Source organism: Pteropus medius, unplaced genomic scaffold (genome assembly GCF_902729225.1).
Source record: "Pteropus medius unplaced genomic scaffold, Ma_sr-lr_union100, whole genome shotgun sequence".
Classification (NCBI taxonomy): domain Eukaryota; kingdom Metazoa; phylum Chordata; class Mammalia; order Chiroptera; family Pteropodidae; genus Pteropus; species Pteropus medius.
Window position 1 is genome coordinate 9,196,488 of NW_024351543.1, and position 27,341 is coordinate 9,223,828.

At 44.7% G+C, this 27,341-nt stretch overlaps 1 protein-coding gene and 1 pseudogene across 2 annotated transcripts in view; both read right to left on the reverse strand.

The window, feature by feature from the left end:
* Positions 1 to 24,365, reverse strand: part of ITGB5 (integrin subunit beta 5) — a 106,536-nt gene extending 82,171 nt beyond the window's left edge. Inside the window, exons 1-3 of one of the 2 annotated variants that reach the window (XM_039843235.1) lie at positions 23,852 to 24,362; positions 14,009 to 14,094; positions 4,394 to 4,598 (exon numbers count right to left, since the gene is read on the reverse strand). In XM_039843235.1, coding sequence (XP_039699169.1) covers positions 4,394 to 4,598; positions 14,009 to 14,094; positions 23,852 to 23,921 — 361 coding nt within the window. In that variant the 5' untranslated portion in view covers positions 23,922 to 24,362. Of the gene's footprint in view, positions 1 to 4,393; positions 4,599 to 14,008; positions 14,095 to 23,851 lie in introns of both variants that reach the window. The other variant, XM_039843237.1, reaches the window with a different exon arrangement.
* LOC120586725 (alpha-enolase-like) lies at positions 6,325 to 8,489 on the reverse strand (annotated as a pseudogene).
* Positions 24,366 to 27,341: the final 2,976 nt, after the last annotated feature.

A 27,341-nucleotide genomic window follows, 5' to 3' on the forward strand; every position in this document is an offset into this window, starting at 1 on the left:
CCCTAATATCATCACATTGGGGGTTAGGATTTCAACTTGTGAATGTTAGGGAACATAAACATTTAGTCTGCAGCAAATCTCTTATCCACCCATCATCAAGTGTATGCATTGTCAGTACGGGTGGCAGAAGCAACACCTCTAACGGGTAACTGGCACCTCCAAGCAGCATAAATAGGGCTGGCAGGAAACCCACATCAAAAGCCACCTGTAGTCCAGCTGTAAGCATAGTACCAGTGTCAACTTCTGGCTTTGATAACATACTCTGGTTATGTAACATGTTATCATTGGGAAAAGCTGAGAAGGGTACATGGGAACTCTATTATTTTTGTAACTTCTTGTGAATCTAAAATTATTTCAAAATAAAAAGTTTAAAATTTTTAAAAAGCCATCACTCAGGGGTCATTTTTTGAGAGGCGAAGAGATTGGGGCACATAATGACTTAAGTAAACACTTTCTAAGGCTCCACCTCTAATTTTTTACCATTTCAGTAAACTTTATTCTAAAGTTTATGTCCTTTCTTAAGGATTTTATGTCCTTTGTTAAGGCTTTTTTTTTTTAAAGCTTGTTATCCTGACATTTTCAGGATTGGAAACAAAATGGAAAACATGATCCTGTGTTTATACAAAATCCTGCTTAAAGTCTGGCAGTTCCTCATAAAGTTAAACACAGAATTACCACATGACCCAGCAATACCACTCCTAGATATATACTCAAGATTATTGAAAACACATGTCCACACAAAAACTTGTACTTGAATGCTCATAGCAGCATTAGCCATAATTGCCCCAAAGTGGAGAACGGCCCGGTCATCGATTAAAATGTGGTATATCTATATATATACAATGGAATATTATCTGGCCATAAAAAGGAATGAATTCCTGATATGTGCTATGACATGGATGAATCTTTAAAACATTTTGCTAAGTGAAAGAAGCCAAACATAAAAGGCCACATATTACATAACTGAAATGAAATATCCAGAATAAGCAAAACTATAGGGATAAAAAAGAGATTAGTGGTTGTCCGAGACTGACTGTGGTGGGGAGGTTGAGGATAAGGAGTGACGGCTAATGGGGACAGTGTTTCCCTCTGGAATGATGACAATGTTCTGGAATTAGTGCTGACGGTTGCACAACTTAGCAAATACACTATAAACCACTGAATTGCACACATTAAAATGGTCAATTTTAGGGTACGTAAATTATATCTCAATTAAAAAGAAAATAAAAAACAAAAAAATCCTGCTTAAAGTACAAGGAGATGTTTCTTTTTCTTTTTTTTCCAGGCTTATCCTGGAACGATAACTTTGCCTTGGTGAAGTCTCTCTCATGCTGAGGCTTGTCTTTGGCTGGTCTGGTATGAGGCTGGTAAAGTGTTACATTTCATTCAACAAGTATCTATTATGAGGTAATGGGGAGAAGGACAAAGAAGGAGACACAAAAGCATTTTTAAAAACACAATAATGGAAAAACCAATCACTACAGAGCTAAACTCCTTCACCAGAGGCAGAGATCATTACTTTGAGGTAAGTGATGTACTTGGTAAACTCAAAATGTTGTTAACTGCAACATAACATTTTCTCCTTCCCCCAAATAAATAAATACCTGGGGTTTGCTTGTACTTCCTTTTAAATGTTAACATTTTCAAAATTTTAAGAGGCATCATTGGCTTCAAGTACTTCCATATTTGAGAAACACATTCACAAGGTACTAGACCTTTAGAAATTCATATTTCCATCAGATCTCCTCCGAGTCTTCATCTCTATGACTAAAACATCTTCATAGTTTGGGTGTGTCTTCACAGGGCAGCCAGCCCCTCCATCACCCTGACTTCCCAGAAAGGGGCTCTCCATCACTACACCTTCCACAGGACCAGAGCTGTACCCTGCACCCTCATCGTGATTTTGTATAAACACAGGATAACATTTATTTTATTTCCAATACTAAAAACTGTATCATAATGCTTAGTGGCAGATGTGACTATACCAAATACGACCGATTTCTTTTTTCTTTAATTGAGCATACACTGAGCTTTATACATAAATAAGTATTGTGTGTAAATTTAATGCCAAGAGAACTTTGCCCAAGGAGGCTGCCTTCACTCAAATTACATCTTTAACTCCTTTTGGGGCACTGCTTTAAAAGCCAGTTGATAAGTCAAACAAAACAACAGTTTCTTTACCTTATAGTCACACTTTAATTCTGATTTTAAAATCTGGAATTAAAATTCTGACATCTCTGGCTTTGTGTAACCTCCAACCCTGAGAGCAATTATGGATGAAAAGTTCCAAAAATATAAAAACCTCCCTCAATGATGACTCTGAAACTGTAAGCTGTTTTGGAGGTGTGAATTTTGGTCTTTGTTTTCAAAGATTATTAAGTGAAAACTATACACAATTATAAATACATAAGTACATGAAAATATGAATCATGAATAAAGATAGAGGATCTAGCAAAAATGAAAAATAATATTGTGCTAAAGTGGATGATTTTTCAATAATCTCCTTTAAGTTACTGTCATTTTTTTATTATGATAAAAAGGAAGATACACATTCACGATAGTTCATAACCATTCTTATGAATGTTCCAATATCCCAACAGTCTACCACAACTCTTGCATCCCCTTTTAGGTCAAAGCCCTTGACCCTGTGCCTGTCTGCATATAAGAAGACAAGTTATTTTCTCCTAGAGGACATTATCAAATGTCTGCCCACATAAAGGCTCAGCTGACTCTTTTCTACCTACTCACATGGCTTTGTAAGGGCTCCCTTCCTTCTCTCCTAATTTGGTGTCTCACCAAACAAAAAGGCTAAATGTCACTTACAGTGAGATGATTTATAAAAACAGCAACTTCAACAAAACCCAGCAGTAATCCCGGGGCCTTCCAACAGTTCGTGCCTCTCTATCCAGCAGGGCCACTTACACCTTTTTTTGTTTCTTATTTCCAAGATAATTCAATAGACAAAACATTTCTCAAATATATGATGACTCAGAGCTCTTTCTAACGAAAACAAGAAGTCCTGATTATTTCCTGCGAGCAGCGCCACACTAAATCCATTTCTGAGACGCTGAGAATCCCTGTTCAAATCTAGATCTGGCTGATCCCAGAATCTGCATCTCTGGCTGTTACTCTTTGAATAATAACTTTAACTTTTTAAAGTGCATTTATACAAGAAGGTTCATTTAGGCCTCTGACCATGGCTGTGAGGAACGAAGGTAATGAAGACCTTGAGATGCAAAGAGTGGGGGTAACTTGCCCAGGCCCTCTGAGTTAGGGAGAGCCAGAGCCAGGATAGCCAACCATGTGCGTGGTCTTTTTACTGTGGCAAGACGCCCTGAAATCTATATAAACCATCCAGAAACAGTGATCGCCAATAGCTTCCTAGACAATGGAATAGAAGAAAAGGCTACTAATCAACAGAATTAGAAAAAAAGCTGCCTTCTCTCAACAATGTGATACTTCCTAATCTAGCCACATACATATCCATACCTTTTGACATCCAAGGATTCTGATATATTAGCTATCTTAGGGTAAGTAAAATATTTAGCACATAGCAAGTGTGCAAAATCTGTTAGTTTCCTTATACAACAATCAACTCTAGGGCTCACACGGTCTCCAGGGTCATAAAACAAAATTACTCTAAAATTCCCTTCAAAATGCCACTGACTCAACGGAATGTGCTGACAGGAAAAAGTACGTTTTCTTGGAAGTAGTACTTTCCCTGAGAAACCTGCGTTACCTACATCCTCCCATAAAAAAGCAGTAACATTATTCACAGTAGCTAAAAGGCAGAAACAACCCGTGTCCATTGATGGATGAATGAATAAACAAAATGTGGTATGTATATATACAATGGGATCTTATCCAGCCTTAAAAAGAAAATTTTGACATATGCTACAATATGGGTGAACCTTGAAGACATTACACTGAGTGAAATAAGCAAGACACAAAAGGACAAACATGTATGAGCCTGCTTAGCTGAGGTATCTGGAGCAGTCAAACTCATAGAGACAGAAAGAGGAACGGTACTTGCCACGGGCTGCGGGGAAGAGGTGATGAGGAGTCATTGTTCAATGAGTATAGAGTTTGAGTCTGAGAAGATGCAACAAGTTCTGAAAATGGATTTTGGTGCTGATAGCACAACACTGTGAGTGTATTTAATGCCACTGAACTATACAGTTAAAAATGGCTAAAATGGTCAATTTTCTGTTACATATATTTTACCATAATTTTAAAAATTGCAAAGATGTCCCATCCACCCACAGGGGCCCTGTACTCTGCTTCCTGCAGTCTGAGTCATGCCTCACCATCACCCTCCCCAGCTCTTGCCCTCAGCCTGCCCTGGCTCATTTTCCTATTATTAACATATCCTGCCTTTCTCAAGGGCACTCACCGGGCCGCAGGTCCACAGCGATCTCCTGTGGTGTCATCTGAATGACATCTGAGCCGGCAGAGCCGGAGCCCTTGCTGCTGAGAGGAAGGCTCCGCAGGACCTGGGTGCTGCTGGCCGGGCTCTCAAACTCGCCTTCACAGCCATTTCTGACCAGGTTTGCCCTCAAGTCACACCGGGAGATGACTGACCGCGGGCTGCCGAAGTCCTAGGTGCAGAAACAGAGGAGGAGAGCAGGAAGCAGTCAGGGTATCTCTCCAGAATACTTCAGGTTGTAGAACCATCACCATTTGGTTGACCTTGAACCTGCTATGTTCCATTTTCATTGTCTGAAAATGGAGAAAATAATAATCCATATCCCAAATGCCCCACTGAGTATTAAGAGGATTGAGGGTCTGGATATGAAAGCATTGGTAAACTGTAAATGCATAATAAAAACATTTCATTTTATGGTTATTTCAATGGTCAAAATGTTCCTTTAAAAAAAAAAAGTCTACTTAGTTAGCAGAAGAAAGTAATTGAAATGGTCAAAAGTTGCATAATTAAAATTTTTTGAAAGATACTATATAAGTGGCCAAGTAGTCAACACTCAGGTGATTAACTTTTGAGCTGTTCACTCGTCTACTTTGCAGGCACTGGACAATGCAGAACTGTTCTGGAGAACAATGTCACAATGTGCATTGTGCCCTTTGGCCTAGAGGTCTACTCATAGGAATTTACCCCAATAAAATAATCAAAGAAAGAGGAAACACTATAAAAAGATATATACTCTAGCATTATTTAGAATAGCATAATCTTATAAACTTGTATACATAGATCTCTAACCCATAAGAAAAATACAGTATATCATCTCAAAAAATGACATAGCCATTATGAATCATTTTGAAGGCTAAGTAGAAATCAAAACATTCATACTAAGAAAAAAAAATCAGAAAATATAATTGCATCTGCATTAGGATTCATAAGAAAAACTTTAAAATGAAGATAGTTGAGGTATTAGGGTAGAGGGACTAACATGATATTTTTTCTTTTTATCTTTATTGTTGTTTGAACAATAAAGTCACATTGATAAGAAAAATATTTCTTTTCTTAAGTTGAATTGAGGAGAAGGCTAGGCATCGGGATGACACGGCCTAAGTGGGCCATTAGCTTTGAAATAATATACTTTGTTTTAAAATATGGTGCCTGTAAATATTGACCATTTCCCAGTAATGGAATTTTTCAATGGCAAAGCAAATCCAGGATTCTTTCTGAGCACCCTTTCATTTATGGCTGTGAAAACTAAGTCCACCTCCTCTAGCTGGTTGGATGCCCATGCTATACTGGATAATCCTCATAAGGCCTGGAGGAGTTAGGACACTGACCTGCCTCTGCCCCTTGCAACAATTTGTCAGGAAGCCCTGGATGATCAGGTGTCCCTTGACCACTGTGTTAGAAGCCAGACTGCTGGCAGAGGCACAAACACAGAGAGACTCGCTCTTCATCATGGTCAAGGATGCCTCAAGACTAGACGATATCTGTTAGAGTCTTTGCAAGACAAAAGACCACGAACTCAAGAAGACTCTGTAGTATTTTTAAATAAGTAAAATCAGATGTGTTGTTCTGGGCCTCTGTGATAGTTGTGTGTGTGTGTGCGTGTGTGTGTGTATTTTTATGACTGATTTTTTTTTTTTAATTTTGTGTACTGAACCCTTGAAGATCTTGCTTGTTAAAACCTCAGAGACTGCATTGTAAATTTAAGTGGCTCCACAGATGCTTGTGAAACAAGGTGAGAACCAAGATTATTCTAGCTTAAAATGATTATCCTTAAAATTATACAAGATTTCAAAGCTCGAGTTTCCATAACTGGAAATTTTCCAAGTGGTCAAGTTTGGCTCTGATGAAGCAACTCTAAAAAAGAAGTAAAAAAGCACAGGGATAAGGGAAAGCAGAGTAAATGTGCTAAGGGCCCTGCAGGTGTCAGTCTGCTGTCCTGAGATGTCTGAAGCAGAGGTCTCATTAACTGTCTAGAGTTGGAAGGGCTCAGGGGCTTGCCTGCTCAGAGCTTACTTGGCTAGGGAATTTCTGAACTTCTTGCCGACACCCCGGGCCTTGCTGACAGCTCCTCCAAATTCTGAGGAGCTAATCATCTTTGATCCAATTCTGATTGCTGAGGTATACCTGTCTGGAACAATCCAATGTGGATGCCTACCACCAGGTCAGCAAGGAAAGCATCTTCAGCCTACCCAGAGTGATGGGAACGCCTGACACCCCTCCCGCTGGTCTGGAACAGCTTACACTCTGGAAGAGACTAGGTCACAGAGCCAATCTGCTTTGCTCTAGGCAGAAGGCAGTTACATGACTCATCCACAGCCTCAGCCATTTGCTTTTGGGTTAGTCCTCGAGATCATTCCCTATTGCCTGGACCTTCATGGTCATCCTGCTTGAAGGGATTTTTAAGAGCACTACCAGTCCTTAATGGAGGACATGTACAGGGTCACTTGCTAGTCAGGAAAGATGTACCTGCTGGGGTCATCAGGAGACTTAAAGTCCAAGTCATACCTCCCAGACCTGAAGAACTCAGAGGCAGCCACATCTGTGTCAATTACAATCTTATTTGTGTAGCTGGCTTTCACAATTGCATGCTTTAGAAGCTCCGAGGCTTACTTAATCTCTAGGATGTTAGGAGCAAAGCCCTCTTCATTCCCCTCATTGGTAGCAGCTTTCCCTATTTCTTCTTAATACCATTCCTCCAGCTTGTGCTAAACCTCAGCTCCAACAGACATGGCTTCCCTGAAGTCTGCTGCATCAGCAGGGAGGACCACGAACTTCTGCATTGTCACCGAGTTGCCGGTGTGAGAACTACCACCGACCACATTAAAACTGCAACTTACAGGATGACTTCAGAAGTGCCAATCAAGTCAGCAGTGTGACAGTTCAGGAAGCCCCCTTCTCAGCATCTTCAGCCTTATAGACAGCATAGGGACACCCTATTATGGCGTGTACACCAAATTTAGATTTAGTCTCCGTGCCATTCATCCCTAGCATCAGTTTGTCAAAATCCTATTTCATAAAATTCAGTTTCTTGCTACTTGGGACAGGTGCAATGATTTTATTGATGTGCTTGACAGCCTTTGAGACATTTTTACCTATATATCAAATCTTGTCATCGTTCCAGAGCTTTAGGACCTCAAAGAGACTAGTTGAGGCACCTCTGGGCCATGGCAGGTCTAAAGAACCTTTTAAGAGTAAGGCAGTTACCTCAATAGTTGGATCCCCACAATAGTCTAAGGTCCCTGACATGGAATCTGAAAGTAGCCATGGCTAATTTCTAGCCATAGGTTTCACTGCCCCCCAAAAGGACAGAGTGCTGCAGACCCCAAAGGAGGTGTTAACTTCACAAGCCCAAGAACTTCTCCTCTATTCCCCTGAGCTTCCTTCTAGGTATTTTAATTAAAAAAAAAAAAAAAAAAAAGACATACGCATATTTAAAGAGAAGAAACCAAAACCACAGAGACCAGGAGCATATATTGTGATGATTATGACCTTCCAGATAAACAAATATTATAAAGACAATGTCTCAATACTTACATTTCCAAGCTCCAAATTCAATGAGTGCAGTTGCCCCAAACTACAACCCCTTGGAGAAAAGGAAGACTTATAATTGAGAGAATCCTCCTGACATGAATGACATCCTGACATCTGATGTGCTAAGAGCCTTCAGATTCCAGACACCTGACACCCAAACCTCTGCCAGGTATTGGAATATAGCAAGTTCTAAGGGGAAGAGACCTTGGATGTATCATCTGGTGCCAGCCCCTCCATTCTGTGGGTGAGGAATCAGAGGCCCATATGCCTGAATTCATGCCTAAGTTCACCTGAGAAGTATAAATTCATCTGGCCTCAGCTTCTTGGACCCAAGTTCAGTGTTCCTTGTATCATCTGCCTCCCAGCTCAGCCAAGGCCACTGCTGAATTTCACGGCAGGAAACTAACTCTATGTCCACAGATTCCATCCCTCTGAATTTAGTACAATTGACTCTCAAACAACACAGGTTTGAACTGCACAGGTCCACTTATGCGTGGATTTTTTTTTCAATAAATACTATATATATTTTTTCTCTTCCTTATGATTTTCTTAATAACATTTTCTACTTTCTAGCTTACTTTATTGTAAGAATACAGCATATATTACATATAACATATAAAATATATGTTAACTGACTATGTTATTGCTAAGGCTTCCAGTCAACAGTGGGGTATTAGTAGTTAAGTTTTGGGGGAGTTAAAAGTTATATGCGGAGTTTTGACTGTGAGTGAGATTGGCACCCCTAACCCCGTGCTGATCAAGGATCAACTATATTTCCTTGCTGGTCCAAATGCAGAGATTTTCCTGACACCTATCAAACTTGGAGGATCAATGTCCTCTTGATGCATAAAAATGGGTATGGAAAGGGAGGGAACTTGTATCTCAACATGGAAAAATGAAAACTAGCTTCAGGATGGGCTTCTGATGGGGCACAGCTCAACTGTGTGCTATGCTTCTGGTGCTCCACACTGGAAGAGTTTCAGTTCGTGAAGGAAGCATTTGTCCACAGTCTCCAGAAACACAGTCATCAACCGTCCAAAGGACTCATAAAGGGTAACTGCATTGCAGGCAAGTTACCAAGAGAAGCAACAGAATGAGAACAGGAACTTGGACACATCTTTTATGGCTTTTAGTTACTATGTGGTAATAATATAAAAAAGGGAGGTGTTCCAAATTTAGATCCTTTTAATTTGTTGCAACACTGGCGTTTGCACTTTCTCTATAACCTGCCCCTCTCTACTCCCTCCATCCCTTATTGCCGAGGATATAATGAGGCTGTTTGTTTTAACGTTGTAACACCTAATTCCTGCACACTTTGTTCATCAAAATCTCTTTCCCTGCAGGGAAGGCCAGAGCTCAGCTGGCTCTCAGCACAGCAGTCAGGCATCTCCGCCAGCGCAAGTTTGTCTGCCTATGCCACCCCCGTCATTACGTTATCTGTGGACAAGCCTTACTGCTGTTGCTAAAGGCTAAAACTAAAATGATGTGAGTGGTTGTCTTGAGGGAAAGACAAATTTTTGTTTGTTTGAAACTGCAGGCCCCAGGAGAAGAGGAACCCAAGTAGGAAAGGAGGCAGACAGGCCCAATCTCTGGAAGGAAGATGCAAACTGGTAAATAGGCAGGAAGCCTGGCATAGAAGAGGGCACAGGTGGGGAGCTGGCTGCCCTCCAAGGCTGGCCTTTCTCCTGGGATATGGCTGAGTTAGGCCCTGTAACCTGCCGAGGCTGCAGCTCTGGCTTGGCAGAGTCCTCGTGAATTTGGGGAGAGGGGAGGAAGGAGAGAAGGTAAGTGATGCAACCCTAAATCTGTGCACCAGCCACACACTACCACGTGTACTTCCTGCCTGGGGACAGAGAGATCCTTCTGTCAGCTTTTAGTCACTTAATGCATTGGATAAAAGCATCTACAATAGGCCAAGATTATTCTTTTCATGACCACAAAAGATGTCCTCTCAGGGAATCCGTATTGTATTGTGAGCTGGAGTAAATGCTCTTTTTTTTTTTTTAATTTCTTCCCAGCTCAAAGGAAAATATAGGTAATGTCTCCTCTACTTTCCCTGCCACCACAATTTCCCAGAAGGTCGGGTTGGCCCATCTCGCTTCTTAGCCTCTAATTTATCTCCTTCCTCACATTCCTGCCTCCTGTCCTACTGACCCCTTCATTCCCACTTCTCCACGTCCACCTCCAAGGCAAAGACCCTTCAACTTAGCCTAGGCTTCCCTAGTCTTCTTCCATGCCTGGCCCTATTTCCACCCATCCAAAATGCCACAGACCTTCCTATTCTCCCTGAGAGATTTTGGCTTCCACAGGACAGCCCTGTCTACCTGGTCTTCTCCTTTCAGCTTCTTAGCAGCCTGTACTGCCCATAGCCACATGGAGTCAAGGCAATTCACTTTCATACCCTACAGCCTCCCCACTAATGCAGCCCTAAGCACAATTTCCTGGCCTGCCTTTGCCTCCTCCTGCTCCCACCAGCCCTGCTTTCTGTCCCACAGGGAACACAGGTTGCTCAGCACTGCCCACTTCTCCTCAACCACTGTCCTCTTGCAAGGCACACTGGCCTCTCTGCTGCCAGCACAAGCTGCTAGTCCACAAAACTCACCCTCCCTTTCTTCCTGGGCACACAGCTAGATTAAGTCTCTCAGTTCTCATTGCACTTAGGCATAGTGATGTGACTGGCTTTTAGACAGGAAAATGTGGGTGGAAATAATATAGGCTGCCCCAAGGCCTTGCCGTAAAAGAATCCATACACATTCTTCCCTGCACATTCCTCTTTACAGCTAGCTGAGTTGTGAAACTTACTATCTTAGAGCAAATTTCCACTTTAAAAAATGAACAAAACAGACAACGAGCTGCCTGAGTTTGCTGTTTTGTGCTGTGCAGCACATACAGCACCCTACGTGTCCAAGCTGGCCGAGAATCAGAGGCCAAGGCTGTTTAGAAAAGCCTGAGGATGAGAGTCACAAAGGACAAAGGACGGGCTGAGGTGCGCAGTGCAGACAGGTGATGGCAGGCAGTCCCTTACACATCCTCATCTCAAAGTATGGGAGAGTCTGGCACTCTGGTCTTGAAGCCAGAGGGTGTCTGAAACCGCCAGGTAAACTACAGTTAGAAAACGGAGAGGAGGGAGCAAGGTTCATGGGGCCGTTCAGCAGGCATGGGTAGGGAGAAGCAGCACGTGGTGCTGGGCGGGACACAACGAAGATGCCGGCTGACCCAAACTCAATACGTGTGGGAAATAAGTAATGGGAGGACAGACTGATTAGAGGAGGTGGAATTAGGTTACAAAAGGTGCTAAATGTAAGGAGTCCCCACCTCCCACTCAAGTGAAATAAGGAAGTTATTGTGGGATCTAGAGCAGGGGAGCCCCAGTGGAATGTGTGCTAGGATTAATCCATGGTGGTATGCGGCGACGAAGCGCCCACAGATCAGAATCCACAAGAACTCACTGGTTAGGGACCTGGCCCTCCGTGGCTGTCCACTTGGTCCGAACCCTCAATATACAGACACATCGTATGCTCTTGGCAGATGATGTCCCGGGATGTAAGGTTAGGAAGGTACTCAGCCACACGTACTCTGTCCTGCTAAGGGGCAGGAGTTGATCAAAGCCATTCTGGAACTCTCCAGACCCAGCTCCCTGAAACACACTCAGACCCTGCGGAAAGTTAACTCTCAGTGAGGATGGGAAGTTGCATTCCAGTGCAGGTATCATAGGAAGTTCTTCAGCCAAGAATGGGGCTCCGTCTAAGCACAGAAGGCTAGAGAGGGAACCCGGATGTGGGCTGGGACAATGATATGCTCCTCGAAACACTGTCATTCATTGTCAACATCAGGACATCAGGCTCGCGGAAGTACTCATGCAAGAAAGGAAGAAACCTAAAGCAGACCACTGATCCTGGTATCCAGATCCCACTGCTCGTCCACATTTCACTAGGAAATACTCAGCGATGACAACAGCGGTCTGCTGGATGACTCTCATTCAGTCATTCAGGAGGCTCAGTTAATTAGGAGTCCTATCCATGCGCCCTTTCATGCACCCATCTCATTTTATACTCAATAACTCTGGAGGGTGGGAATTGTCTTATTCGTTTTACATATTAAGAAACCGAGAGTAAATCATGGCAAAACTGGGATTTCGACTTCAGTTTTTTAACTCCATGACTTTTTAGCAGGCTTCTTTTATCAAATAGGACTTTCTGCCAGATTCTTGGCTAGATCTAGAGATACCAGGATGAATAAGACAGAGTTTAGGTTCTCGAGGAGATGATGATTTAGTTGGTTACAGGCATGAAAATGAATGAACAGAGTAAGAGGTTATAATTGCTATTTAAAGAATACAGAGTATGAGGGGACAAGGAAGTGGTCATGGCCTGCGTATGCAGACGTGCAATAAAGAGTCATCCAACAAACTCTTTCAATCAATGTTTACCGAGCAACTCCTATATGCCAGGCACCATTCTGAGTGCCGGGGATACAGCAGTGAAGAATACAGATAAAACTCCTGCCCTAACATTCTGGTGGAAAGAACTTACATTCTCACATGAAGTGGATGGACACATGTACAGACAAATAGATAGATGGGTGGATAGACAGATGGACAGATGTGTCTGGGGGAAAACCATGAAAGTCTTCATAGACTAAATGAGGCTTGAACTGATTGCTGAGAACTGGAAGGCAAGGAGTTGCTCAGGAGAAGGAGGGGAAAGCCAGGAGGGGTTCATGGGTCAGGGCTCTCTGGGAGTCGTCAGGTAGTCCCTTCCGGCTCAAGTACGGGGGACGGGGGGCAAGGGACGATGGTGAGGGGCAAGCAGGGGCCGAGGAACTTGGGTTTGTCCTGCAGGTCATAGGGAACCAGTGAAAGGTTTTAAAGAACATTTATAATAAAGGCATTAATTCAGCACAAATCAGTGAAGGGTTTACATACTGGGAAGATTCCTCTCGGAGTCCTTGTGTCATAGTCTTACTCTAGTAGAAGAAATTCCAGAGCAGTCGTATGTAAGAGGCACTGTAGCCTAGATGAAAGGGCTCAGGCTCAGAAGTCCAAGAAGCCAGACTCAAACCCTAGCTCTGGAACACCGTGAAGCCTGGAAACAGTCACTTTACCTCTCTGAGCCTTGACTTTTCATCAAAAACAGGTATATTATCACCCACCTGACAGCTGTTGTGAAGGTTAGATGTACTATGTACAAAATGTGTGATATCTAGTAGGGGTGTCTCCATGATCATTTTTAGCCATCGTAGGCTAAAGAACTCCCTAGTCTTCTGAGGCTGGATCACGGCAAAGAAAACTGGCCTCCAGGGGCCATCCCTTGGTCCTCCTGACAAGCACCACGCACTGATTTGCAGAAGTTGAGCCAGTCCAAAACGGCAAGTTTGGGTTCTTTCAAAAACAACCTTAATGGTGTGCTAGTGTAAGAACAGTTCATGCCCCATGGATCTAATGACAGTTTAGAAAATTGACCCAGAAATTTCCTTCAAGACGGGAAGTTTAAAAATTAATCCTTCCCCAATTAGCCCACCGAGCTTGATACTTGTATTGGTTTAATGCTAGCAATCTGCCTACCACCACCCCAAACTTACAGTCCTTCCTATAGGTCTTGAAGAAAAGCAGCCATTATTTTTAAATAAAATTATTCCATAAAGGCCAGTTCCTGATCTTCATCCTCAAATAAACCACACTAAGATGACCAGCATCCACCAACAGGCCACCCACCCAGGCATGTTTTGAATTGTTATGCAACAAACTCACTTCACAAGCTCAGGTCTCTGACTAAATAGCAGAAAACTGTCATAAAGGGGTTTCCCCACAAAAGGGAAGGAAGGCCTTGTTTCTCTAAAACAGGATTAAAACTTTCACCACTATCTAGAAACCCAATTTAACCTATCATGTTATAAAAATGTTGCTTTTCTCATCGCTCTGGAAAAAAGAGGATGAGGCAGCTTGCAGAATCTGTATACATTTTCTGTACAGTCAACTTGTGTGCTGAGTTGTAGCCCACCCCCCACCCCCACGGCATTCCTTCTTCTTCCTCCCCTCCCCCGCCCACATACCTCTTTGGAGCACCAGGCACATTTGGGGTGGATTAGCAGACATTCTTCACAAGAGGTGGCACTTCCACGAGTGCATATGTTAAGACCTTCAAAGCAAGATAAAGATGCACCAATTAGTTCCTGGCCATAAACCTTATTAATGAGGCCTTTGAATGGAGTGGGGGGAGGACTCACTTCCTTTTTTAATAGGGGGCTTCAGTAAGGCTGAAGGGTACAGGCCTCAGTGCTAATTGCAGGTTAAGGCTCATGGGCCGAAACTAAACACTGATGGTTTTTTAAGCACCCACCGAGCATGGCACACTTGTGTTAACAACTCCTGTTTCTTCTGCTGGATCCATTTGGATTTCCACTCCCTTCCCTAATAGAGCAGGCTCTCCCTCACTGAGGCGGAACAAGGCTCCTTTACACTTAGTCCAGCCAAAATGACAAAAAAATAATAACAACAACAACACAGAAAAGGCTAGAAAAAAGAATAGATTGGTCTCCTGCAGGCATAAGAAAAGAAAACCCTAAATCAGGTACTATCGCACTGAATCAGCAATGTACTGAAAGAAGTCAGCACAGCCCTTAGAAAAAGAATGTAGCCCAGGAATACAATGCTGGATTAAGATCAAGAAAATCCATTAATTCAAAAATCTACTAGCAGGTCAAATAAGAAAAACCGTGTCATCACCTCTGTAGGTAATGAAGACACATTTGATCAAATTCAAAACCCATCTTCGACTTTTAAAAAAATCAGAAACTATGATTAGAAGGAAATTTTTTTATTGTTGTAAAAGGTACTTATCTCAAACAAATGGCAGGCCAGTCCCCCCTCCCATTAATCTGGGGAGGGGGTCTCTTGAGGCAGGCTCTACAGTACTGTAAATGTTAAATCCATTGTTCCCTCTCCTCCCCCGACCCCACCCCACATTCCCACCTCCTACCCACCTGTACCCTATTCCACTAGCGGCACAGGTACCCTTGGTGAAACTTAACCCCTTTCTTTTCCTTCCTCTTCGAAACATTAGCACAGACTTGTTTTGACTAAGAGCAGAACTTGTTGATTTTCTCTGAATGAAAATGACTGTTTGGTCCCCCACAACACTAACAGACTCACTGGTCTCTCCTGGTTGTTGCCTAGAGGCACACTGGATGGATGGAATAAGGAAAACAGAGGGCCACCAGTCCTAGAAAGAAGGACTCAGACCTTGAAAGGGGAAAAAAACGTCAAAAAGATAAAAAAAGGGAGAGTGGAGGAGAAAACATTGGGAGGTGGATGGAGCTTGTTCTCTATCTCCGCTAAACGCCATAGCATTTACTGTGAGGCATTTTGAAACTCTAACACTTCTTTAATTGCTCATTTTAATTCCCTGCTTTTCCTTCGTCATTAGCAATAAAAACCCACAGAAACTGGGTGACACAGGAAACTACACTGTATCACCCCAAGGGGCACTAGAGAGATAAGAATGGTAGATGGAATAGAAGGGAGGAAAAACTGACAGGACCTTAGCTGCTGGGGAGAAAGGAAGGGTGGTGGCTTTGAGGATATGAACAAGTTTTCACCAGCTAGAGACTCCTGGGGCCCTCATTCCCACCAGCCATCACCCTGTTGGGTGGGATCCCTGCCTCCCACCCACAGAGCTGGGGGACCCAGTGCAGGCATTACCCAGACACCATCTCACTGCCAGGCCTGCAGCAGGACTCTGGGTACAATGCTGGACTCAGAACACATTTTTCAGGAGAAACGAGCTGGGACCAACCACTGGGCCTAACTTCATTTAGGCAGGAAGAGCCCATCCCAGGGCTAAACACTGACCAAGAAAGTCTTAGAATCCAGCTCACCCAGAAGTTGAGCCTTTCTGTCTCCTGCTTTGTAGTTACTTTTAAATAGGCACTTAGGCCTTTAAAAAAGAGAGTGCATACATAAAAAGAATTTTAAAAAGCCAGTTCCATTTTTCTGTCAAATCCCCTTACCTGTCAGAAAACATTATCTAAGGAGGAAAAATCAGATCTAGAATGAACGTGACTTTCCTCCCACTCTCCTCAACCTCCTCAAATACAAACTCAGCCCTTGTGGTGTATCGTTTGCTTTGATGTATAAAATCACTTCCGTAAAAGCATGAAACTACAGAACCTGGGAGCTAAAAATGTTTTAAGATGAGCTAGTCGAGTCATTTCATTTTATAGAAGAGGAGGAAAATGAAAGTAAGTGACTTTAAACAAGGAGCCCAGTCTACAAGAAAGAGGTCAGAAGGGGTGCTGGCCAGCAAGTGCCCAAATCAGGTGGTGGTCCCCACACCATCCCAGACTCAGGGCCACCTGACCAGTGAGCTCCAGGGGCCTCTGGAGACCTCCAACAGGCCTTCAGTCAGAAAGGAACTTGAGGTTGGATGTCTCATTTACATTTCTGCTCAAATCCACATAAATTCACAAATACCACTTTCAAATTAGCAGGGCCTCTTCACTGAGCTCTGGGAACTTGGGTGGGGGGGTCTTGGGCTCAGGGCAATAAGAGCTCTCAGTTCTGGCCCAGATCAAACTGGGCTCTAGTCTTGCGCTTTGCCAACCTAAAAGACCTTGGACATAACACTGAAGAGGCTCAAAGGATGTGGCAGACATCTGGTATAAAAACATACTGAACAACTGTAAAATATTCATCAGACTACATTGCTAACTGTTTCTATTTATTAGTACACATTCATATGCAATAGTAAAGTAGTTTATCATACTCAAAGTACAATAAACTCTAAAACTAGGTTGCTGCTTGGACAAATTCAAATTCAAGAAAACTGGCACTAAGCATGCCAAGCACTAGGGTAGAGGATGCTAGAGATACAGAGATGAATGACCCAGGCCCTCTTCCCTGGGAGGTCACAGCCTGCCAGGTACTAGGTAGCAGATAAGCATACCAGGGACCAGTGGCATTGGCTGTGTGGTGACATGTGTCATAGTGCCAGAGTTACTGCCTTTGGCATCTCTCCTCTCTCCACCTATTAATATTTCAGAGAGTTTGGATTTGGCTAGATGACTCACTCGGCACCAATAGCATTTCGAAAGGAAGGAAGCAATGAATAAAAAGCTAAACGGCTGGAGTTCACAAATGTCACGAGTGTTGTGTCTAGGTCATGGAAATAGGCGTTGGCAGTCCAGATGACCACGAATCTTTTCTTAGTTGCTATTTGCATGGTGACTATTCCCAATTCAACTTCCTGTAGCCCTTAATGACTCTGAAGCTGGGGGTTTACTGCAAACCATAATCTAAAAATATGTTCTCCTTCCGAAACTCATTGACTCACCCATCTTTTCATCAATCATATGCAGGCACCCACCATGTGTAGCCGATCACTCTGTCAAGGTGTATGAAATGTTTCTCTCAATCCAACCCTTCCTGCCTTCCCCCTCCAGCCCCATGCAGTTCAAGCCAGGCCCTCCAAAGATTCCTACAATAGGGCTCAACTTCCTCCATTCTGCCTCTCCCCACTTCTGTCCACCCTACGTGTCCAAGGTCAGACAACATCTCCTGAAAGACATATCCAGAAGTTGAAATTTCCCGATCCAAAACATTCAGGTGGGTAATAACAGAAGGGAGAACTGAGCCGATATGGCTCTACTGGCAAGGAGAGAGAAGACATTCATTTGGGATGGTGGGAAAAGCATAATGGGTATAGAGGGTGTACACCCACTCAAGGAAGCACATGAACAATGAATAAATCATGATATTTGGAACTGTTAATGTCTGTGCCATCGCCTTCATGATACGAGTGCCAAGCCAGGCTAGAAAAATACAGTTCTGAATTACATTTTAGTCATTGTTTTTAAGATAACAGAAAATAAAAACATTTCATTATTCTTATTGAAAAGTGAAATAAAGGTGGTAAGGTACTAGAGTGTTTCTTCCCATGAACCACGTTTGCCGGTTGTCACACAATAGGTAAATTACTTCCAGTACAGAATCAGGCAACTAAATAGTCGTTGGTCTAAAGCTGTTACCATGAAATGTAAATAGGAAGGATCTCAGTCGGGTCACATCTTAGACGGCTTTTCTGAACATCAGACTTCTCCAGAACACCCAACAATGTCAGCTTTACAGATACGACTTTTTTCTTTTTAAATTAAGTTTATTGGGGTGATACTGGTTAATACAATTATATAATTTTCAGGTGTACATTATAGTTTGACATCTGTATATTCTATTGTGTGTTTACCACCCAAAGTCCAGTTTCCTTCAGCTACCATATATTTGATACCTTTACCCACTTCACTCTCCCCCTACCCCCTAATATTTGATGACTTGTTTTTTAAAACATCAATTCATATAATGGAATAGCATGCAGCTTTTAAAAAAGAATGTGCATGCTCCCTGTATACTGATATGAAGTGCACCCTGATATACTGCTAAGTTAAAAATAAAAGGCAATGTGCAGAACAGTGTAGTTTAGTGCTATAGTTTAGAACCACCTTTCAATAAGAATGGGGGAGGGATATCTGTGATATATTTATAGAAAACACTGTGGACACATAAGAAACTTACCAGGGACAATCTGTGCAGGGGGTGGGGGGGCGGTATCAGGGCAATATCCTGGACTGATGGGCAATAATGGATGAACTTTCTCACTAATGCTTTTTAAAAATTATATATTACCTACTTTAAAATTAATTTTTAAAAAGGCAATTGATTACTTCTATGATCTTCCTCCAAAAACCCATAACTCTACCCTAATCAAGAGGAAAAACATCAGACAAATCTAAGTAGAGGGACAGTCTACAAAATATCTCCTCAAAACTGTCAAGGTCATCAAAATCAAGGAAAGACAGAAAATGTCACGGCCAAGAGGATCCTAAGGATACTTGACGACTCAGTGTAATGTGGTACCCTTGATAGGATCTTAGAACGGAAAAAAAGACATTAGGTAAAAACTAAGGAAATCTGAATAAAATATGGTCTTTAGTAATAATAACATGTCAATGTGGTTTATTAATTGTAACCATACCAACATAAGATGTTAATAATAGGCAAAACTGGAAGTGGGAATATGGCATCTGTACTATAGTCTCAATTTTTCTGTAAATCTAAAACTGTTTACAATTTTTAAAAGTTTGGTTTTTTTGTTTTGCTTTGTTTTATTTGTTTGTTTTTATGCCATTGAAACCATAAAGGTGAGGTGGAGAAAAGTCAACTAAGTACCAACCAGGGTGGTTGGTATCAGACACCTAAAGGTAATTAAGACCTGGGCAATTTGCCGTGTAGCAGGTGAGGCAGGCCCCTCCAGCCCCAGTCAAACAGAATGCACTACGAGCCAAGGGAAGGAGAGGCCCGTTCTCCTCCACCTGAAAGGATGCAGAGAAGCCTTCACAGAGGAAGGGACATTGGAGCTGGAATTATGGGATGAGGAGAGGATACTCTGGGCATAAAAGATTCAAGTACTTGCTCTGTCACTGACCGGCTACACGACCTTGGGCAAGTCACTTAACCTTTCGGCCTCAGCATTTTCATGAAAACAATTCAGGGGGTGGACTAAATGGTCTCTCTCATAGAGTCTAGCTCAGAAAAATCTCGACACATTCAAGTGGGTTCTCTTTTCCTGAGAATGTTTCTTCTTAAAGTCCCTGACCTCAAAGCTAGTTGTAGGAGGCAGCAAGGAGGTGAGGATGGGACAAACCACACGCACACACATACACACACAAGACTTATGTTCATCTAGTCATTCAACGAATATGAATATGATCCTAAACACCATTCTAGGCACAAAGATGAATAAACCAACAAATCTCCCTGTCTCAGGGAGCTCAGATCCTGGTTGAGGGAGACATTCATTTGGGGAGAAGGGCAATACACAAAGTAAGTAAGTACATTAGATGGTGATGAGTGCTAAGGAGAAAAATCAAGGCAGGAAAGGAGGTAGGAAGAAGGTAGGGCAGAGGTTGCAGCTTTAGTTGAGAGTGTCCGGGGGAAACTTGGCTGAGTAGGAAAGGACAGAAAAGGCAGGTGGCAGAGGAAGCCAGACATGCAGAAGCAGGGAATAGAGTACTACAGGTAGAGGGAAGGGCCCGCAGCAGCACGGGAGGCGTGCTAGAAACTGCAAGGAGAGTCCAGTTGCTGGAGGGAAGTGTGTGAGGGGAAGTGGTAAGAAAAACAAAGTCGGAGAAATTGGAGAGTAAGAGGAGGGAAAGTTTATGGAGAACCTGGCAGGACACTGTCATGACTTTTAGAAGCAATTGGAGGGTTTTAAGCAGAGTGACATGATCAGATTTGAGCCTTAACAGGATCACTCTGAATGAGAGTCGAGAATAAGTAAAAGCCTCAGCTCTACAAGAGACAAGCAACTGTCTCTGAAAAACTCGGGTGGAGTTGAGGGAGAAAATCCAGTGAGAGGGCACCCACACTACAGCACCCCTCCAAACACCTGCCACTGTGGATGTGTCAAGGCCTGTCTTGGAGCAAACTTTTCACTGTGTGGCCCAGGAATCAAACTCTACATTCAACGAAAGAAGCAGCCTCACAAGTAAATGGATGCCTATAGTTAGTTAGTGTTCCTTTACATTTATAAAGGTCATTAATCTCATTCCAGCTGGAAAGAAAGAAAACAAACCATAGCTGGGGCTTTTCAAAGCCCTCAGCCCCAGCCACATGAAAATACCTGTGAAAAGAGACCCTATCCCATTAACCCAGCTGCATACTGCCACGTGAAAGGACACTATTATTTAAGTACTGTGTAATTGTCTCACATTGCCGATATCATTAAAACTTCTCAGAATATTTCCATGAACCAGCTGAAGAAGAAAAAGTAGTTACCAGGGCAGGCAGGCACAAAGGGCCTTTTGCCAACTACTTAGATATTTTAATTCTCTGTTGCCTCAGTAGCTAAATAAGCATGGAGAACAAGCAGGAGAGGAATACTAATTAGAGCTAATTAGACCCTGCCCTCTTCTGCCTCAATCCCCTTTATAAAAAGCCCCCTAATTCAAGGATGATGGAGCCAAAATGTAAATACCCAGGGTAAACAGCAGTCCACAAACCAAGCCCCAGGTTACATTTCATTGTTCCGTCATTTCTAAACCTATGCCTGGTTACCTGAAGAGAGCTGCAAACCCACAGCCTAATTCCAACAGCCCCATCCATCAAAGACCATGGAAAATGTGGTGGAGGTCAGCGGGGAGAGTGCTGCCAACAGGAGTCCACTAAATAGACTAAAGGGCTCTTAAGATTTAGAGCATTCTAATATGCAGGGTATCACTAAAAGAACATTAAAAACAAAAAATACTATGATAGCAAACAGGACTCCAGTCCTATAGTAGGATTAATACCATGCTTCCCCCTCCTTAGAGCAAGAGCCTCACCCCAGAGAAACCCTTCCTTGGTTCTGTGGGAAGACCAGTTTCAGAGTCCTGTCCAGAGGCTCTTGGCCACGGCATAATGAGATAACCCAGGGACCCGTCACAAACTTGTTTGAAATGAGCCCCCTTAAATTAAAAGTCTGTTTCCTGCTGAATTAAGCACAGAAAGTGTGGTGATAGCAACTGACAGACAACTTGGCTAATGGTCTAGGGACACCCAAGCAGGCATGGCTCTGCAGGTCATTTCTTTCTTTCACTGGGTAGTGAAGGTTTTTCTTTCAAATCATGTTCCTAGTAGCAAGACAGAAAAACTCCCGAGAAAGTACCTGCAGGGCTTCAAGAAAAAAAAGGGCAGGAAAAGAAAAGAACAACTGTTTCAAACTATGTTTAAAGTTGTCTGAGGACCACTGGGAAACTAAGAGAATTCACTCATGTTGTGAATAAGCCCCTTCTAACCTTGAGAAGCAACAGGGCATAAGAAAGAGGTGACCAAGTCTGAAGACCAGCTGATGGGCTTGCTGTATCACCATTCTGCTCATCCACAGGGGACTGGCTGAGCAATAAGGCAACATCAGAAGAAAAGAGAACCCTGAGGGTTTGGAAATATTTCACCATGGCTCAATGCTTTTTCTCTACCGAAGCTGTGTCATACAGGACAAAGGACACTGGACCAAAAAGCCTTGAGGTCCGTTGACAAGAAGGGTGGACAAGTCACTTCGCCCTCTTGGGCCCGCCCACAAAATGGAGATCATTGTGAGGATCTATACTAACTTTGAAAAACAGAAATCACAATGCAAATGGAAAATGTATTGAAAAAAATCTTTGCAACTGAAAATATTTGAGCTTTTATGAGAATCACAGAATGTCAAGCTGTAAGAGAACTTAGTCATCTCTTTTAGCAGTTCCTAATTTTTGGATTTCACAGAATATTAAGAACAAACAGAAAAAGGGAAAATTTATATCGGATTGCCAAATTTTTTATTTTGCCAAAAATGAAAAACTATCCCCTGCTACCACTTCAAATCATTAAAAGAAAATAAGTATCCCACGAAAAATAAAAAAGATGACTTCAAATTAAAGGAGTGTCCTTGCGAAGGAGGGGACTGGTTGCCAAAAATACACTCCTGTGTGTGACAGAGGCTACATCTCCTCTTTGCATTTCCCTGGGGGGCCCTTCAAAATATCAAGTGATGGGCACTGGTTGCAAAGATGGGTGTTTGGAAACCACTGATATATTCCCAGCTCTGTAGTGATTAGTTTCCCTTGAAAGAAACCTAGCTACAGTATTAAATTCGAATTAGAGCCTGAAGGAAACATTTTGTTTGCTCAGACCCCTCCTCCGCTCTCAGACTTAAACTTCCACTGCTTTTATGTAAATGAGACACCATAGGGGAGACAGTCCTGCCTTCCCTCGGCAGATGGCACTTAGTTAGTTCACAAGAGCAACCCAGTACCTCGGCTTGAAAGTGAATGGAGCATCCCGATGCACAATTTATTTCCTACGGGAAAAACAAAGTTTGAGTTTTCCTGCTCTTTTTTTTGGAGGGAGTGGAGGTAGCTCATCTGTCGGGCGGCCCCGTCGTCAAACTGAGCACCCTTCCAACGAGGCCGCGGAATTGCCACATCCAGCCCTCTCCCAACTCCGAAAACTTAAAGCAGGTAACAGGGCTTTTCACACAGCTGCCAGCCCACGGCAGTGTCGCGCTAATGCAATCAACTGCGCACACACAGACACACACGTCTCCTCTCCTCTCCTCTGCCCTCTGCTCCAGAATCCTCCAGAGTTTGAGGAGTGTGCGATACGGAGCGTTCGTATCGCGGGAGAGATCCAGACAGCGGGGCTCAGATTCGGAAGTCCCAGACGGGACTGCGGTTTGAAACTTGGGTCTCCCTTCGGGTTTGTGGTGACTTGAGGAGGAAGCAGGGGCATTACATCTTTTAAGGACGGCAGTCGGCCTGGGCGCAGTGAAACTCTAGAGTTCGCTCTGGGGCCCTGAGCCACCAGCAGGTTGCAGGAGTAGCCCTCCGGGGTAGCCGTGGCCCCCCACTTTGGCTCCAGAGAAGACTCCGGGTCTCGAACCTCCAACTGCCCTTCGTCACGCGGGGACCAGGGCACCAGCAGCATCACTAGCGCCTACCGCCGGCCGCAAGGGCCGCTTTGTGCCAGGGAGTGCAAAGACCCGGCCCCAACGCAGGGCCAGTGGCGGCCCTCCCCGCGCACTGGGCGCGGGCGCCCGCGGGCTGGGTCAGGGGACGGGCAAGGCTGTTTACACAGGAAGGGAAGGCTCCTCCTCAGCCCGGAGGGGACTGGCGGCCGACTACAGCCCCGCGGGGCTGCGCGTGGAGTGGCGCACGCAGTTCCAAAGCCCCCACCGGGTCGAACCCCAGAGGCTCACCCACCCGGGGGTGCTCGGAAGACGCTTTCCACCCTGAGACACCGCCTCCCGCCCAGGCCCCTCGGAGACGCCTGCGGACGGCTCCGTGTGCGACAAAGTTTCTCTCTGCACAGCGGGCAGCCGGGCTTACCTGGGAGCCCGGGCAGGAACGCGCAAAGCCCGAGGAGGCAGGCGTACAGGGGCGCCGGGGCCCGCGGCATGGTGGGGCGCCCGACCTCAGCGGTGGCGCGAGAGACGGACTCTGCGGGAACGTGCGTCCCAGGCTGGAACGCGGGGACCGAGGGCTGGGGCCCGCAGCCTCATCCCCGGCGCGCAGTCGGGGCTCGCGGCGCCCGGGGTCGGGCGGGAGGCGGTGGCGGCTGCTCTGGCCCGCGCCCGGCCGCCACCATCCCTCCCGCAGCGCTCGCAGCCGAGTCCTGGGGCCGCCGCTGTCCCGATCGCCGGCCGGGACGCTAGGGGTGTCGCCGCTCTGGACGGCCCCGGCGGGCGGCTCTGCGCAGGGGAAAGGCCGGCTCCCAGCTGCCGCCGCAACTTGAGCTCCGGGACGCGCCTCGCGCCGAGTCTCCCCCGCGCGCCGGCACACTCTGCACTTCGCCTCCGCCCCTTCCCTTCCTCCCTCCGGCCCGCCAGGCTCCACTTTCTTCTCCCCTTTCTCCTCCCCTTCTCTCTCCCTTCCCAGGCCCCCGCCCGGCTGCCACACGGTCAGTTTACGGCGGGGCGGAGCGAGCTCCCAGCCGGGCCAGCTCCGCCCCGCGCAGGGACCCGCCGGGGACGCGAGGCCCAGGGCGCCCAGGTGGAAGTCCCTTCCGGCGCGCCTGGGGCGGGGGTTCGAAATCCCTGGAAAGGATCCGGCTCGGCTCTCACAGCAGCTGGGCGCTACGGGAAGGGGGCGGGGCACTCCTCACCCAGCGGGCCGAGATTACTTCGGGTGGCTAGACTTCGGGAAGGAGGGCAGGTACGCTGGGATCGCCCCGTGGCGGTTTCGTCCTCCCAAAGCCGCGCGGGAGGAAGGAGCGAAGCGCCCGCGCATGGAACCGCGAGGCAACGCACTTGATGGTGCACGGGGAGCGTGGATCCCACTTTCCCTCATTAACATTTTGCCTTTTTCGAGGATTCGAGACTGGCCAATGTGCAGCACTTATTCCTTTTCTTTATCTCGATACATTGGCGGTTTCCGTGCAACCAAACAGATAAACTCAAAAACAGATGCTCGGTCTTTTACATCTGAGCTGGTTCTGAAATCGCTGGTAAGGGAGGGGGTCGGGGAGCTACCCCTGACAGTACATGCGAGGGACCAGGTGGGCTTGAGCTGACGAATGGGTTAAAACTGGGAAGAGTTATAGGCAAGAGAAGAGGCAGCCTTAATGATAATAGGATGCCCAACGCGTACAAAGAGCACACTGCTAGCAGGCACGAAACTAAACACTTTACTGTTAAACTCATGTCATCCTCCCGGCAACCCTGCTGTTATCCAAACGAGAAAACAGGTTCAGAGGGGTTAACTTGCCAGAAGCAATAGAGCTGGGATGACTTGTCCAAAAGTTCAGAATGTTTTGATGAAATACAGAATCAGTAAGGAGTCAAAAGCAAAGTGACCTGGCCTTTGCAGGTCAGGAACCAGTTGCACAGATGGCTTCCAGGGGCCAGGCAGGGAATAATTCTAACAGCCCAGATTAGGGAGTTTGAGTTTAATCTTTATTTGTGCCCTCCAAAACAACCAAGGTGGTGCCCCGATGCCTGAAGAAGTAAGCTTATTCTCCTAGTGTACTATGCCTAGAGGTAAAGCTTCAGAGTTCACTACAGGCCAGTGTTTCACCCTTAAACTACATGCACATATCACTGTACTCTACAACAGGAGTCCCCAAACCCTGGGCAGTGGACAGTATCTTACATGGCCTGTTAGGAACCCTAGCCCACAGCAAGAGATGAGCAGCTAGTGAGAGAGTGAAGCTTCATCTGTATTTGCAGCTGCTCCCCAGCGCTAGCATCGTGCCTCAGCTCCACCTCAGATCATGGGGCATTAGATTCTCATACGAGCACCGTCCCTGGTGCCAAAAAGGTTGGGGACCGCTGATCTACAACATCCCCATGTTTGTTCTGATGTAAAAGTCAGGCTTTAGTCCCACATCCTATAGAAATGGAGTCTTCCTTTCCCTTCACAGAGCACCAGTGGTCATGGGACTTTCCTGAACAATTGATCTTTGGGGTTCATACATGCTATTTCTTTGCGTTTTTTTCTGAATCGGACTTAGTTCTTCACGACATTCCCTAACGCTACCATTGCTGCTAGACTATTAGTTAATATGGAAGACTCTGCCTGGATTGAATACTGGTTCTGCTACTTAACTCTCACCTTAGGCAAGTAAATGAACTGTTTTATGCCTCAATTTTACTGTCTGTAATTTGTGCCAATAAAAGTATGTACCTTTAAAAAAAGTCATGCTTGTCCCCATTTTCCAGTAAAATTGGTGCTACAGAGGCTGCCCCAGGTTTATCTCAGGTCTTTCTGCCTCTCAAGGGAGGGTCTTTGGGGCTACTCTTACCCAACCTTGAGAGCCAATTATTATAAAGAACTGGAACCCAGTGAAAGACTTTGAACTGGGAGGTGTCATGTGCCAATAGTGATTTTAAAAGACCTGTCTGGCAGGTTGTGAAGGATGAATTAGATGGAAGAAAGTTAAGTCTCGGAAACTGAGTAAATATGGCATTAAGTAGAATAATAACTCGCATTTATCGAGCATCCTCCATTTTGGCCCTGTGGTGTCTGATCTGTGCATCACCTTCCCCACCCCAACATGGTGCTTTACTGCTCAGGACGAACACAGACCCCTATTTACAGGACTGTACCTGGCAGAGCTGCAATTAAATCTGCCCCAGTCCTGTCTCACCTGGTGGTTCCCAACCTGCCTAGACCTGCCATAAGCTGCTGTTTCTCAAGCGATGACAACATTCTTCCATGCTCCATTATCTTAGAACTGGCTGGGAGATGCCTTTTCTAATTCCTCTTAGGCTTTTGCTTTCTGTTTTGTAGCTTTTTTCCTGTCCAAGAATCCTTGATTCTTTTTGTTAAGCTGGAGGGTAGAAATGCCTTTCAAATGCTTTGACTCCCTCTGATCAGCAAAGTTAAGGTGCATTGATGGCCTCCTCAGGAGGGAGACAAGGTAATACTTTTTACAATCCCTGGAATAGTTTCCTCAGGAACATCTCATTTCTGATCATTGCTGAGCTTTTGGGCCTGAAGGAGCTACTGGTTAGATTTGGGCTACTGGTTAGATTCGGTTTGATTCTTGTGGTTTGAGCACAGATAACTCAGGAAATTTTATGTTTCTTATTAGTTTTAAAATAAGATCGGTTCCTCAGAAAGTTAAACATAGAGTTACCATATGATTCAGCAACTCCAGTTCTGGTATATACCCAAAAGAATTGAAAGTAAGTACTCAATTTGTACAGCTGTGTTCATAACAGCATTATTCACAATAGCCAAAAGGTGCAAACAACTTAAATGTCCATCGACAGATGAATGGATAAATAAATTGTAATATCTACATACGAGGGACTATTATTCAGCCTTAAAAAGTAATTAAACCCTGACACATGCTACAACATGGATGAATCTTGAA